General features: G+C 38.0%; 1 protein-coding gene across 3 annotated transcripts in view; it reads right to left on the bottom strand.

Moving 5' to 3' along the window:
* Window positions 1-15,290, bottom strand: part of hcn3 (hyperpolarization activated cyclic nucleotide-gated potassium channel 3) — a 37,893-nt gene that overhangs the window by 4,846 nt on the left and 17,757 nt on the right. For 2 of the 3 annotated variants that reach the window (XM_055053678.1, XM_055053679.1), the window contains exons 3-4: window positions 5,543-6,023; window positions 1,037-1,466 (exon numbers count right to left, since the gene is read on the bottom strand). In XM_055053678.1, the coding sequence (XP_054909653.1) occupies window positions 1,037-1,466; window positions 5,543-6,000 (888 nt within the window). In that variant the 5' untranslated portion in view covers window positions 6,001-6,023. Of the gene's footprint in view, window positions 1-1,036; window positions 1,467-5,542; window positions 6,024-7,926; window positions 8,133-8,218; window positions 8,331-8,417; window positions 8,473-11,039; window positions 11,338-13,034; window positions 13,196-15,290 lie in introns of those variants that run through there. The other variant, XR_008607587.1, reaches the window with a different exon arrangement.

Below are 15,290 nucleotides of genomic sequence, written 5' to 3'. Positions count from 1 at the left end.
AACTCAAATAAAGGAGTGACAGCAGACTGAAGACTGTCTAATTTCCACTAAGCAGTACAGCATGGGTTAGTGTGGTTCAGTATGCTAACCCCTTCTCCGTTGTCAAGTGTTACTCTATCCACTAAATGTCTGGTTCAGTTCGAGTCAAATTGGGTTTGTCGTCATTAGCAGTGGGTTCCTCTCTATGTGGACGTGAAAATGGGCAGGAACATTGGGGGAATGTGGGTGGGCTGTGTGAACAAGCAAAGTCAATGTCATTTTCAGCAGTTTCTCTGAAATGTCTTGTACGTCCTATCAAGCTGAAGATGTAAGTGCTTTTCACCTCTAGATCTGACCAGTGAATTATTGATTCGTAGTTCACCATCTTGACAACTACTATAGTCTCATCTGATTATGATTATTAAGTAGGGCTGGGCAAGTGATCAGTAACACAATAGACCCACCATCAATATCCATAGATAAAACGTTCAATAATGTCACTGAACCTGATTCAGAACGGAACAGCATTCTGGAGGATGTAGGCAGAGGAAAGACTTTAGTCGCTCAACCTCTCATATCTCGCTAAGCAAAGTTGGTGGAATCAGCTGACTGACGCACTCTGTGGTTACCTAGCAACTCACTCATTCTTTGGTTACCTAGCAACAACCTGTTGAGTAGCTTGTGCAGCAGCAGTTTCAGGTTTTGCCACCATTCCTCATAACTGCTTAAAAATAAAATAAATAGCAGCATGGAGTGAAAGGAGAAAATTAGCACAACAGCTCAAGAGGAACCTGAATAAAACAGGAAAGGTCAAGGCACCAGTTGACCTTTTGATAATGGGTTCTGTCAATACATTCTGGCAGAACTGGCCTTTGATTTGGCCCAAAGTGAAAATGAGTTTGATACCTCTGCTCCAGACAAGAGATAAGAATCACTCATATGAAGAAGCAAAAGGGTGACACGGCTCCTTGAGTGAGTGGCTGAAAAGATGACGTTCAAAACCTAGGAAACAATACAAACCAAGGGTGCAGTTTTCCTTTCTGTCCCATTCTTTTACCTCTTCCCACTGATGGATGTAACGGATGAGACGTGAAAGTCGGAGAAGACGCAGCAGGCTGAGGATCTTGGTGAAACGCACAATCCTCAGAGCCCGCGCCGTCCTGTACACATCAGACGACTCATGGCGGGACTCCAGGTCAACGATTAGAAAAATGTAATCAACAGGGATGGAGGAAACAAAGTCTACCAGGAACCAGGTGCGGAGGTAGTGCATGCGGATCTCTTTGGGGTCCAGAATAATGTGACTGTCCTCTCCCGGGATACCGGTACGAAAGTTAAAGACCAGATCCATGAGGAAGAGCGTGTCGGACAGGAAATTGAAGATAATCCAGGGCATGGTGTTTTGGTCTTCAAAGAAGGTGATTCCCCAGGGCAGGATGACCAGATTACCCATCATCAGAAGAAGCATCACAATATCCCAGTAAAACCTGCACAAAACAAGAGAAATCGATTAGATCTGTGGTCCTCTGATGAGATTACCTACAAAACCTAGACTGTGTAGAGGTTTAGCTTAATCTTCAGGTTCTCACACTAATTATGAGCGGGTTAGGGTTAAATCCCCCAAAATTTAATCATGTGATTGAAAAATCATACGTACAAAAACACCCTCATACTCTCAGTCATTCTTCATCCAAAGCATCACGTCATTGTTATGCTGCAACTGCTGCCAGTAGGAAAACTGACCTGTCTATCTGATATGCATGGTCTTTGAAAAGGTTTCATGTCTCAGATACAAGAACGTCATCATGTCTCAATGTCCTTCATTCCAGGACAACAGATTACAAGTTTAAACATATTTGAGTAACATTTCCTCACTTTGTTGAACTTTCTAAAGAACCATTTCCAAACAGGTTCCTGAAATACTCCAATGCACCATACATTAATGAACATACATTTTAGAGAACATAGCGTATTGGCAGGAAGTTAAGGCAAATAGAAGCAAAGTAAGGAAAAAATATAAAAACAGGCAAAATAAGAAAATGAGAAGTATTTGTATTGACTGATACTAAACCTCAGATATCCGTATTGGTAGTGGAGGTGAAAAACAAACCTAGCAGAAAATGATTAGAAACACTTAGTACTGGATTAAGACAGGAAGAAACTACCATCAAAACGCTGGCGTGTTCAGGTCAGAGTCCGTCCTGTTAATTTGCTCTCTCACATTAAATCATACTGTGATAAAACTTCCTTTCATTGGTTAACAGATTTTTAGAAGGTTTAATTTATCTGCTAAACTTGTTCATTTTAAATAATAGCTTCATGGGTTGACCTAATTACCAGGGAAAGACATCCATCTCATTATTCCCTGAATAGTTTCTGTCACAAGAATAGCCCCTGCCATTAAAAATGAATACTGCTTGCCGTATTTGTTGAACAAGGCATTGAACAGAAGAGCGTATCACTCCCAGTGGAAATGTCTGCCTTGTGATTTGTGTGGAGCAGTGAACCTTATGGCTTCACTCTCTATTCATGTCGATTCCACTGGTCTATATGTCTCCAGTGTCTCGTTATGCACCAAAGGCTCGGTTTGGATTTCCTTACAGATTGTTTACATCCCTCACAGATTGCTTTTCTGGCTCTCTGTCGCTCTTTCAATTACTCTGGGACGATAACTGAATATCCGCTGGACTAATTTTGATTACATCATTCTTCCTCTGAAAGAAGAGGAGATACAGAACGAGTTAATTGAGATTTTTCTTTTCCTTCCCATTCATTCCTCCTTCAATCCCCTTTTGGTCGTGTCCTCCATGTCAACATGCTGGTTTACATGACTACTTATGTTCCAGCAGATTAGTGGCTACTTCCTGCTGCTAATAACTTCCCCGATGACTCTGAAGGGTTTTACAGCTGTCCACGTGGGCCGGGTGTTCACGTTTATACACGATTAATGTGCAAGTGTAGTGTCAGCGGCAGAAAAAGCTTTTAGGCCAGATATTAGTGGTTTATACTGAGAAACATGCAGCACTGATGTGTCATATGCAGCATTAAGAGAACGCATATTTTGTTTGATTGTAAGTTAAAATAGCAATATATTTCATTGGAATTTTACACTACAAAAACACAAAATCTTAATTAGTTTTGGTCTAGCTTCTTAAGACAAAATTAACTCAAGCAACATTTGGGCAAGACACAGGAGCTTGATTTAAGTCTATAATTTCTTAATATCAATGACAAAATACTAGTCATTCGTAAAATAGTCTACCAGTGGAACAAGGTATTTTTACCATATATAATTAGAATGATCTCAAACTAGCACTTTTTGATCAATATTAAGGAATTACTTAAACAAGCTCCCTTGCTGAAAAGTTACTTGAAAGTTAGTTTTTTCCTATTTCAAGTGTATTTGGTCGTAACAAGAATAAAAAATTTAATTTGGTTTTAAAAATGATTTAAATGAAAATAAATAAATAAATAAAGTTGTGTGCATTCAGGTTACCTTTTTTTTTTCTCTGTGGCTCTTTTGAAATATTTCTTATTGAACATTCTTCTTTGCAAAATAAGTAATAGTAAACAGTTTTTGAATTTGCCACTGATTCTTGGTTTGTTTCCGGTCTGGACTTTGACTAGGCCATTCAAACACATAAATACAAATTTTGCTCTGTGAGATATTTATTTTATATAATAGCACAGCTGTGAACGTCTGTTCTTCTCTGCTGGTGCATCTGAAATCTTTATTATTTGTACTAAATTACACACAACTGAACTATATTTACTTATAAGGGAACTTCTTATGATGAATGGATTTTAATAATGGAAGTCAAATTTAAAGTGGAAGAAGTCAAACTACACTTCAGATAATTTTTTTAATTGGAAAAACATGTTATTTCTCTTCTGTTTTAAGATTTATGCATCATTTTGTGTTGGTAATATACTCTGGAGTTAGAATCAAATGTGGAGAAGTTTAAAAGGTATTTATATTTTTGCCAGCTTGCAAACTTTCCACATTTTTTGGTTCTTTTTGGAGGAACCCATGTGACTCTAAACTGTAAACGGGTGTGGTGCAGTTCAAACTGGTCCATTATAAAGAGGAAGCTGGACCATAAGGTCTAAGGAGAGCAGGCTCTCTGTAATCTCCCCCTCAGCTGTCTGTGTATTATTGCATAATAGAGCAAGATGGGAATTATAGGGATTCTTATGGGCATTAATCCCTGTGCACCGGTTTATCCTGCCTGTCTGGCAAAGGCCTGATGGTTAAAAATTGTTCAAATCTGATGCCGGGTATCGGTTATGACCTGACGCCGAGGCTGCTCTGGGGTCACCATGAAGGTGGTGCGCTCCAAAAGCGTGGCGATTCAACAAAACTGCCCCAAACTGGGGCTGAACACAAGTAAACGAAGGTCAAATGTTCTGTTAAAATGGTGAGGGTCAAGAAAGAGAGTCTTATGAACTGGAAAATATTGAGTCACGTTAGAGTTGCATGATTAATCCAGTTGATCTTGCCCTAAATACGGTATCATTAATGGAATCCCTTCATCGCCTTATCATGTGCTACAAACCATGACATCAGCTGATGCCCTTGAAGAACTGGACCTCACAATCTGTTTGGCTGCATTTGCTGCTTTCAAGGGAGGTTTATAGAAAAAAATGGCAAATTTGGAGACCGTATACATTTTCCAGCCACATATAGAATAATCTATAACACAATCAAACCTTCAGTTGTTATGAAAAAAAATGTGGTATATCTGAAAAATAACTTAAAAGAAATTTGACTTTGTAATTTAACAAACTGGGTTTCTGTCTCTTTCCGAATCTACCTTTAGGAAGTCATGAAGTGCATGAAAGAATCAAGACAACACTCCAGGTATGTTTTTGATGAAGAAATACCATCACAACATGATGTAAACCTGAAAATGTCTATTTTTAAAAGAATAGACATTCTGTTATTGTAGATGGAAAAAAGTTTCTGAAATACTCTTGACAAAAAAGGGCATTTCTAAGTTTAAAAAGTTGAACATTTGTCAGAAAAGAACTTCAAAATTACATTTTTTGATTTCATAAATTTTTGAGAAAAAAATTAGAAATTTCTGAGTTTGAAAAATTTTAATTTGCAAGAAAATCCACCAGATATTTTCTAGAAAACTTTTTTTTCTGAAATTCTTGAAAAGTTTTTTAAAACTGAAACTCAGAAATGTGCTTGTTTTACTAGAACATTTCTGAGATCAATCTGAAAATGTCTGTTTTTCTAACAGATTTCTTTCTTTTGGAAGTCAAATTTTTTTTTATTTTGTTTTTACCAGAAAATTTTATAGATTAATCTAAACATTTTTACGTTTTTCCCTAGAAATTTTCAAAGTTTTAAACTCATAAATGTCTTTATTTTCCTAGAAAATTTCTTACGTTACAAATTTGTGAGTCTTTTAGGCGGAAATGTATTTTTATTTTAATCAATAAACAACAATTTTAATCTAAACAACACAGATTGTTTATATTTTTCCCATCAGGAACTTAAATAATGTTTCTATTGTGAATCAGGACCTCCATGGCCATCCAAACTGAACATTACCTGAAATCACTGTAGGGGTGGATGATCCACACCCCAAAGCTCTTGACCCTTTCCTGCTCTGCTGCGACCCCCTTGTGGCTGCCGAACATGCGCAGTGAGAACTTGTTGACGCCGGGCTGCAGCATGGAGCCGAACTGCTTCTGGAAGTACGTGGTCTGATCCTGCAGCAGGTCATCCAGGCCGACCTCGGCCTCCGCGCCCATGTCCAGCGTGCCGTCCGGGTCCGCCGTGTAGTCGTCATTGTGCGTCCTGACCAGAGTGAAGAGAGTCCGGGAAACGTCGCTTCTCTTCTCGGTCTTTGGAGAGGGGGTGCTCGGAGGAGTCGTCCTCTGGGAGCTGCTCCTCCACCTGGAGAAGCGCAGGCTGCTCCAGCTGCGGTACCGGGGCGTCTCCGCCTTGTGAGCCGGGCCTTCTCCGGTTCCCCTCTGATCGTCTATGCTCCTAGAAGGGCTGGTCATTTCTGTGTGGTTTTCACTTAAAACTGCAAAATAAATAAATAAATAAATAAAAATAAAAAATTAATAAAAAAGTTGAAAGTTTTTCTTGAACTTGTCCTGAGATCTAAATGTTTATTAAAACTTCCATTTAGTATTTTGTGTCCAAGTTACAAACTACAAGTGAAAGCCTCAAAGTCATACAATCCTGCTCCGTGAAAAACCACAAACTTGATCCGCGGATGTGTTTTCCTCTTGAATGACCAGGAGAGGATGGATGCAAATTGCCACACAGGACTCAGTGGCCTCAGTGTAATCGGCTTTTTGTCACAGCCTGGCCCACTCAACCCTCTTCCTCCCTCCCACTGGTGGAAGTGGCCTCCCTCCCCTCCTGAGAGGAGAGTCCCACTAACTGGTCTTGTGTTGCACCGTCAACAAGCAAAAAGTCTGAGTGAGTAGGAGCAACAAAAAAAAAACTTAAAATAGAAATTTATCTCTTCACTCACAACTTCTGGTTGACATTAATGAGAAGGACTTAATGTTAAGGCTTCGTTATTTGCACAAATAATCTGCTAATTAAGGCGTTATATTTATGAATGCTGCTTGTAACGTTACGCAGTGAAATAAAAATAACAGCAATATTTAAATTTGTCATACTTTCCCCATGTTATTCATGGTGACACGCAATGTCAGAGTTTCAAACTAAATGTTTAGATTTCAAATTGACGCTAAAGTTTTGCTTGCAAACTAAATTTTTTGTTCTAAACTAAATGTCTAACTCTGAACTAAATATTTAGCTTCCATACTAAATATGTGGTTTACAAACTAAACATTTAGACTGAAATTAAATATTAATTTTTGCCAACGTAATATTTAACGTTTCACATTAAATTTGAAAACAAAAAATGTAGCTCAGACTTAAAAGTTAGTTGGGAACTAAATATCTTGTTTGTAAACTAAATATTTAGTAAATACAGATACTAACAATGCACATGATTGCACAGCGCATGATTTATGGATTTATAGGATCCAAATACAGACTCAGAGACCAGGACACTTTAAAGTATTTGAACGCAGCTGGCTGTTTGGTTTATTTTTAGTAATTTTCCTTTAATATCTTTTTTTTTTTTTTTTACCTCAGAACAATTAGATATTGAAACAAGTCAAAACAAGAAATGATAGTTGCATGTGATTTCAAACAAGTATTTAGAGAAAAAAAAAAAAAAAAATATATATATATATATATATATATATATATATACACACACATACATATATATGTATAGCTTAATGCAAATACCACTTAACAAGAGACATCAAGAAAAATAGACATGATAGTATTTAGTGTCCTTATTCGAACTTTAAGTAACATCCTGAGCAGAACCTTCAGGTTCTTTTTCAATCCCCAATAAATTACTTAATTTAAGTTTTCTTAGAAACAGAAAAGCATGTTTTCTGAAATCTACCAAGACAACACGTGAGATTTTGATTTCGAGATCCTGCACTTGTGTGCGTTAGTGTGTCTGAACGGGATCAGACATAATAAAGTGTGGACTCAAACACAACAGATGTAGGGTTTGAGTCTATGCTTTTTTATCTTCTTATTCTAAATCCTCCATTTAGTAAAGCTCTTCTAAATCTAAAGAAACCTTTCAGAGTAAATACAGGGTTCAGATTTACTAAAGTCACGTTTATTTGACTGCTGCTGTGGCCCAACAGAATCATTGATCATAGATTATTGCGTAACAGTTTTGCTTTGAAAATGTCTCTCATACTGAAGCGGCTCGTCTGGTTCAAATGCAAAAATACTTAAAGTTGAGACAAGTAGCTCAATTTTCAGGCAGTGAAAATGATTTGAGATTTTTAAATGCAGTTTGCAATGGTAAAAACAGTTTTAGATCATCACAAAGCTCGGTGTGAGGTGGCGAGGCAGAACGCTGTAGACCCAGATGAGATGAATGGTCATTTAATGACAAAAATGAGGCACAAAAACATCAAAAAACACGGAGACTGGGAGGACACAGAAACTCAAAATGAACACACAGAAAAACACAGATCGTGACACATTTCTGCGAGTATAAAATGTTTTTTGGAGTTTGTAGTTTCATCTGCTTAACTTCTCTTTAGCTTGAGTTGATTTTGTGGCACAAAATTCCCTGAAAAACAGAACAATTTGTTATTCTTTGGTGTGTAGCTATATTTTCTAAAAACGTTTGATGTGTTTCGCTAAATTGGATCTTACAATGGTTTTTCAGTCTTTGTCACGTATTTGCAGATCGGGCTGGGTGCTGATAGATTCGCATTCAGAGTGATGATCTCTTGTTTCCAGACTTCAGACTCTGCATTAAAGGTCGCTTCAAGAAAAAGGAAGGAAGCGGGTCAGAATTGAGCTGTCGTTCCTGCATTTGACCACATGGTGGCAGAGGAGCAGCAGGTCCTACCTGTGGAACTTTTGAGCGTTTCCTCCAGAGTTGCCACCTCCTCGTTTTTGGTTTTCTGTATGGGAGAAATGACAAATCATGACACGCATTTTTAGAATATATCTTAAATGTTTCGGAACATCACACCACTTTAAATATTGATCAAACACAACATGCAGTTTTTAAATAAAGATGTGTGAAATAATAACACATTTAGTAGCAAGAATCAAGTGTTTTGGATAACTTGTCATGAGTTTTTTCAGCTGTGGAGGAATTTTGGTTCACTCATCTTTACTGAATTGCTGTGATTCAGTGAAAATGGGGGGTTTCTGAGCAAGAATAGCATTTTCAAGGTCCTGCCACAATTTCTCAATAGGTTTGAGGTCAGGACTTTGACTAGGCCACTACAAAGTCTTCATTTTGTTTGGTGTTTTTTTTTTTGGCTCGTTGTCCTGCTGCAGAGCCCTAGTTCATTTCAGTTTGATGTCCCAAGCAGACGGCTGGACATTTTCCTTCAGAAAAAATTGAGACGAGCCTTAATCAATTTTCCATTCAGAAACGCGGAGGTTAATTTAAAAACATTATTCTAGGTTCAAAAAACCCAATGACATCATCATCCAAGCGCCAATAGATGTTTGGGGTGTGGCGTATGTAAACGTGTGAGTCTGAAGAATCCTGCAAAAGAACATTTTCTAAAGACAATTATTTCTGTCATTTTGGGATTTTACACAAATAGAAATATTCTAACCCTGACTCTGAGTGATACAGAGAGGGTAAAACAAAGTTGTGTGTGGGTTTTATAGTGTAAATATAAATATCCGATTTTAGCTGCAGGTCTTGCCATGCTTAAGGTGACCACACTAAATTTCTAAATGAGTGTGAGTGAATGTTGACTTCTATTTTATAAGGTTAAAGTGGTAATTTGTTGATTTAAGAGCCGGATATCTTTTCTGCTGCTGAGAACAAGTTCAATGTCAATCAGGTGTGGACTCTCCTTCCATTTACTTGTTCTGTTAATTACTTTCATGCCACGACTCTTGTATGAATTCAGGTTATGTTTGAAGTACTGAAGGAGTCATAAAACCCAGATCAGGTGGAATGTGATGACTCTGACCAGCAGCACCGGCTCCACGCCCAGCATCAAGATAAAGAGGTGCTGAACAATGGAGACACCACACCGTCTCATCGGAGCAGTTTGTGATCCTGTTTCATGAAGGGTGTGGTGACATTTGATGTGGGGCAGCGCAAGCAAACCAACCACAAACATCAAGGAAATAATTACGAAAAAGAGTCCATTACGCAACCCAGAAACACAGGAGAAAGAAAGTTATGCAGTTATGGAAAACACAAACAAAAGCTTCTATGTATGTTGTCTAGATTACAGCTGGATCCTCGTATTATCTTCTGATGCTTCATGTAAGCTTAACAATATATGCATGAAGCTATTTGCATTTAGAAAGATCGCACCAATGAAAATAGGAAAAAAGGAAATGATAAAAGGTACAGCAGGGATGAGGTGAAAACTATTTAAAATGCTGTTATTTTATATTTCACGCTCCTGTTTCCCATGATTCTTAAAAAGCTAATCGGACCCTCCACCAATCAGTGAAGTCTTAATAAGGCTGGAGACATTATGAAAAAAAAGTACTGATAAAAATAAAAGAATAAAATACTGTTTCTGCAAACCAAGGGCTTAGTCGGTGGCGCTGTTGCCTCGCGGAAAGAAAGTCCAGGTTTTCAATCCAAACCTGGATTTTGCACAAGTTGTTTCAGATTACTCCGACTTCCTCCACTAGCTAAAGTTGTGCATTTTGCAAAACAATAGACTAAGCTGTGAATATCTCACAGGGTTATCCAATTACAGGAGAAATAAAACCATAAATTTACCAAGAATTAAATTGACAGCTTGAAGAAGAAAATCATTTTCAGAAAAATGTGCCAAGAGTAAAAGGTGCAGAACTCCACAGCTTCAGATGAAGGAATCTGTCAACAGGACGACCATTTTGTCATGCACTCTTCATTTCTTTCTGGTCTTCTTGGAATAGTGGCAAAAAAAAGCTTTTGCTAAAATAATTTTATTTGTGAACCCCTTTAAATAACTACAGCTGATATAAAGCACTGCGCATAGCTTCATGCTACAAAAAATTTAGAAAAGAGCTAAAAGTAGCAAGTAAATTTATTTTAATTAAATTAAAGTGCCATTTTTTGCAGCGACTCTGTTAGATGTGGGTGATATGACTCACCACCCAGGACAGCAGTTGGTTGGAGGCGACATGAGAAACAATAAGTTTTTTCTTGTGGGATTTTCCTTCATTGTCTATTTACACCTGTTTACTGTTTAGTACAACTGAAAGTACCAAACACACCCAGAACAAACAGAACCAGCATCCCGTGATAGAGGCTAAACCTCTATGCTCATGTGAATATCCTCCCAAAAAAATGAGGAGACTTTTGTGAATAATTAGGAGTTATGATCTACAAACACTAATCCATGAATAGATTGAGGGCAACTGCATTTCTTAATTTATGTTTTGACCTAAATGTGTATTAAAAAATGCGTTTTTGCATCTTTTGGAAGCAGAAGAACAGACAAGTAAAGTAGAAAGAAACGTCTATTAAAACATTTTACTGTTTGCTCCTGACATGTGGCGGCCTCAGATTTCTTGTCCTCCAGCTGCTTGGTGAGTTTGGGCTGATCAGCATCCATCTCCTTCAACTTCTGTTCCCCAGTTGCTAGAAGGACCTGCAACGTCTTTTTAAAATTGACTTCATATTGAAGTTTGTCATAAGCCAAACGTTTGACTGTAAGGAGCTCTTCATTCTTCTTGCTGATCATCTCTATCTCTCTGTACTGGCCCAAGATAACCATGATCAGCCCCAGGTTAATCAGGACGATAAAGATGCAACCAATCGGCAGGTTCGCCATGGATGCGTCTGGTTGCTGTAAAGAAGAAAACAAGCACGGTTAGACGTGGCAGGAAAAGGGTTGACAGGGTTCTGCAGCAGCTGGATTCTTGCTGCTAGCAGTGGAAAACAAAAATTTGATTTCCTCTTTTACAGCCGGCAGTTCTCAATATCATTTATCGTGAAGTCACTGAACTGTCTGCTCCTCTGTCCTCTGCGCTGATATTGTGGACATGACGGAACAAGAAGTGTAGATTGTCATTTCAAACTATTTACATGTGTTCCTCCCATTATTCGGCTTTCTTTTTTTGGTCAATTGTTAAACCTGCTGTGCAGCTTTTGGCCAAACCTCCCAAGGTAACAATGCAAGAATGCACTTTGGCCGATCGCTCATTGCTGTACTTCTCTGAGGCAGCAAAGTGACCTAATAGGATTGGACCGGGCTGACGTTGTGAGGGGCTTCAGAGACTGTTGGTTAAAGTAGGCACAAGTTTATTTACATGTATGCAAAGGGCTCTGGTTCTTCATAGAAGAGCTAAGTCTTGGAAAAGTCTCTGAACCAGTCAGTGCATGTTTCAGTACCAAAAACACAGATTTAAACAGAAATACTTGGTCACAACAGAGATCAACATAAATGCTCCTAAGTTAAATAACATATTTTTTTCTGCTTCATAATGAGAATTTTGATTAAATTGTTCTGACACATACATGAAATTTAACTCCAAACAACATTTTACTGACTTTTGTGGATTTAATTATCAACTCGGGTGGCACATACATCTAGTAATTGCCAGTTTAAGATAAAGCAATGCTCTTTATGGCTGAAGTTTTTTTTTAATTACTCCAGTCAACACAATATTAATCCGTCTGTTGTACACGCAACTCATATGAATCTCATATGTTACATTTATGAACATAATCTTCAATTCCTCCACTTAATACCACGCATACTCCTCTTCTCAGCTGTTTCCTATCCTTTTATTTTCCCCTATCTGCACTTTCACTCAGCTACTGCCAATTTGTATCTGAACACAAACCCTCCAGTTTATTTGAAACATTTTTCTGTGAGCAGTCATCATCCAGTCAAAGGAGCCATACAAAAGCTGCAAAAATAACAACAAAACCTCATCCAAGAAATCACTACCATGTCAAGAGTGGCTCAGACAGTTTGGTGAGTCCAATAAAAGATATTTAATGTCAAAATCTAAAAGAATAATGGCAAGAGGAAATGTGAAATCCTCGTATCTGGTGACATCCATGAGTTCAGGTTCTCAGGTTGTCAGTCCAAGCAGAGTTATTTTTTTTTTTAACCAAGTGTTAGAAAGTAAAACATTTTGTTGTTGTTTTTATTTGTCAGATCCAGTTTTGAGCCCCTGAAATAAACAGATTGTTAAAAAAAAAACAGTTTGCATTTTAGGCCATGTTTTTGTTCAGCTAACTGAATGAAAACTTAAATTTTGTATCCCACTGTCTGAGTTGTTTCATTTGAATGCAGCTGCAATAAATGTAAATATTGGTTTCTGCTACTATGCAGGCTAATCATTCAGAATGTTTCAGCTCATTGTCTCTTCTGACCAACTCAGCAGTTTCTTGTTACTTTATATGGAAATTTCTCACCGGTTACTTAGCTGAGTGAAATCTAATTTTAGTGTATTTTCTACATTACTGCAAACTCTTACTAATTCCTTGTAAAAAATAATTCCACTGTAACAGAATAAAACGCATAGTACTTACTGATACTTTCTTCCTCTCACAGTACTGCGTCTCTGATCTCAGATTGCAAACAAAATGAAAAGCAACACCTGGATTTCCTGCTTGGCAACTTAATGGCTGCCGTAAGCCCGCCCACATGTTGGAAGACACCCACTCCTGGCTGACGGGAGGATCCTGATTCTCTGGAAAACATTAACTATGTTAATAGTTACCTGACTGACGAGGTGAAAGAAGCCAACTACAGAAACAAGAAAGGTCTTGTTTCTACAAACATTTCTGTGACTTTATGATCATTCAAAACTTGTCCTTGTATAGGTATCAATCTATACAAGCACAAGCACTTCAACCTTTTTTCACATTATCAGATGAATGTTGAATACTACCCCCTATGTTATGTGGGTAGTGATGTCCCATTGTGAACCATGTACGTTGCTACCGCCGAGAGGCGCCACATGGCTGTTACCATGTACGTTGCTTTCTCCCTGCTGGAGGAAGCAACGTACTGGAGGAAGCAGGGAGAAAGCACCCTCGCTTTCACCAGCAGGTTATTGCAGGGGAGCAATATTCCTGCAATATCTTGCTCCCCTGCAAGATATTCACTGAATTGATTTAAAATGACGTTCTTTGGCAAGAGCCACAAACTTAACTTTTCAGAGCAAAACAAAGAACCAAATAGAACGATCATCACACAGTAAGAATGTGGAATGAAAATAAACCATTATCTTGATCTTTGTTGGGAGACGTGGATGAAAATCAGTAAAAAGAAAAGAAAAAAAATCCAGTTCAGCAGCTGTGTAGCAATATGAAATATTATCATGACAGGGGTTCGTTTTATTTCTCTTAGCAAAGCCTAGCTCCATAAATGCAGACATTTTGGAGCAACATGTGCTTCCTTTAAGACTACATCTTCTCCAGAGGTGCCTTTGAAAAAATTTTTCACTAAGGCTGAACAAGAGGCTGCTGAACTGGCTCAGCCTGCTGTCCCAGTAAAGGAGAGTACTGGTGGTGTTTTTAGAAAACACTGAGGAATTTAACAACTAGATGATCTGGAGACAAGATAAAAGGGACTGAGGACATCTAGAGAGAATACTTTGGAACAACAAGAGATGCCTCAACTCCAAGACAAAAACGCAAAAATATAGATTTTAGAAGCATAGCAAAGAAAACTAAATGCAATCAAAAGAAAATTAGCCATACTAAGACCATAAATGGAGATGAATTGCTTTGCAAAAATATGACTGAATAAAACAAAATGAAGAGAGTAGAACTGTGAAAAACAGTACAGTTTGCATGGGGCTAAGTTAGAAAATGTTATCTTTCTCAGTGGAAACACTAATGTATATTTACAATTCATTCCATATACCATTTGCAAAAAGATAAATCATTTTAGCCAATGCTAGGGAGGATTTATGGGCATTTTGACCGACTGTGAGTGTGGGAGCAGTTGTATTTTTCCAAGGTTTTTTCTCTATTATTTTTATAGCCCATTAATTTAAAGCCAGATTGAGTCAAAGTTTATGTGCAACTGATAAGACTCCACTATGGTAAGTACAGTACCTTTTGCTTGTTATCTCCACGGCTACATACAGATGTGTGCTTATGCTAAAGATTTGAAAGTGCCAAATAACAATAAAGTTCCTTGCATTTAGAGACATCACGTTAGGTAAAAAATAAAAATAAAATAAAAAATTCAGTGCAGAACCTTTGTTTTTAGCTTTTAGTTTAAGTAATAGGATGTCCTAGTGGTTTTGCTCTTTTGGGTTTCTCTACTTTCTCAGATTAGGGTGGTTCATGTCTCTGCAGTACGTCATTCGTCGATGTGGTTTGGTACTTTGTTTTATGGTTCGCGTATTCCGAGTGTTTCCTCTGTCTGTTGGACACTCACTTACCAAATGTATAAAGTACAACGCATTGTGCTTGTCGCGAGCAGTAACATTTTACTGTCCTCCAATCAATGAACTGGATTGTTGGACCCAGATGCTCTATTCTATGGTCTTACCACTGAAGGAGGTCATGGAATGGTACGGTTTGGGTTTGTGTATGATCCACTTTCACAAAGGAAACAGACAAAATAGCATAGTGATCTGCAGTGCACCATATCACATAGCTCAGTAGAAATGACGCATAAGTGATTTTAACCCTCTCCAGGCAGATGTTGCAGATTTGCAACAGCTAAATGCTACTTTGTTAGTCTTTGCAAGTAATTTGAGCCTGAGAGGGTTAAAACTGGAATGGATGTTGGTGCCAAACAGACTGGTCTGTTTGGCACCAACTTCA

The sequence above is a fragment of the Poeciliopsis prolifica genome, unplaced genomic scaffold (genome assembly GCF_027474105.1).
Source record: "Poeciliopsis prolifica strain line A6 unplaced genomic scaffold, Auburn_PproV2 SCAFFOLD038, whole genome shotgun sequence".
In the NCBI taxonomy this organism is placed as follows: domain Eukaryota; kingdom Metazoa; phylum Chordata; class Actinopteri; order Cyprinodontiformes; family Poeciliidae; genus Poeciliopsis; species Poeciliopsis prolifica.
The sequence above is the reverse complement of the archived record's forward strand: the minus strand, read 5'-3'. Positions and strand labels throughout refer to the sequence as shown.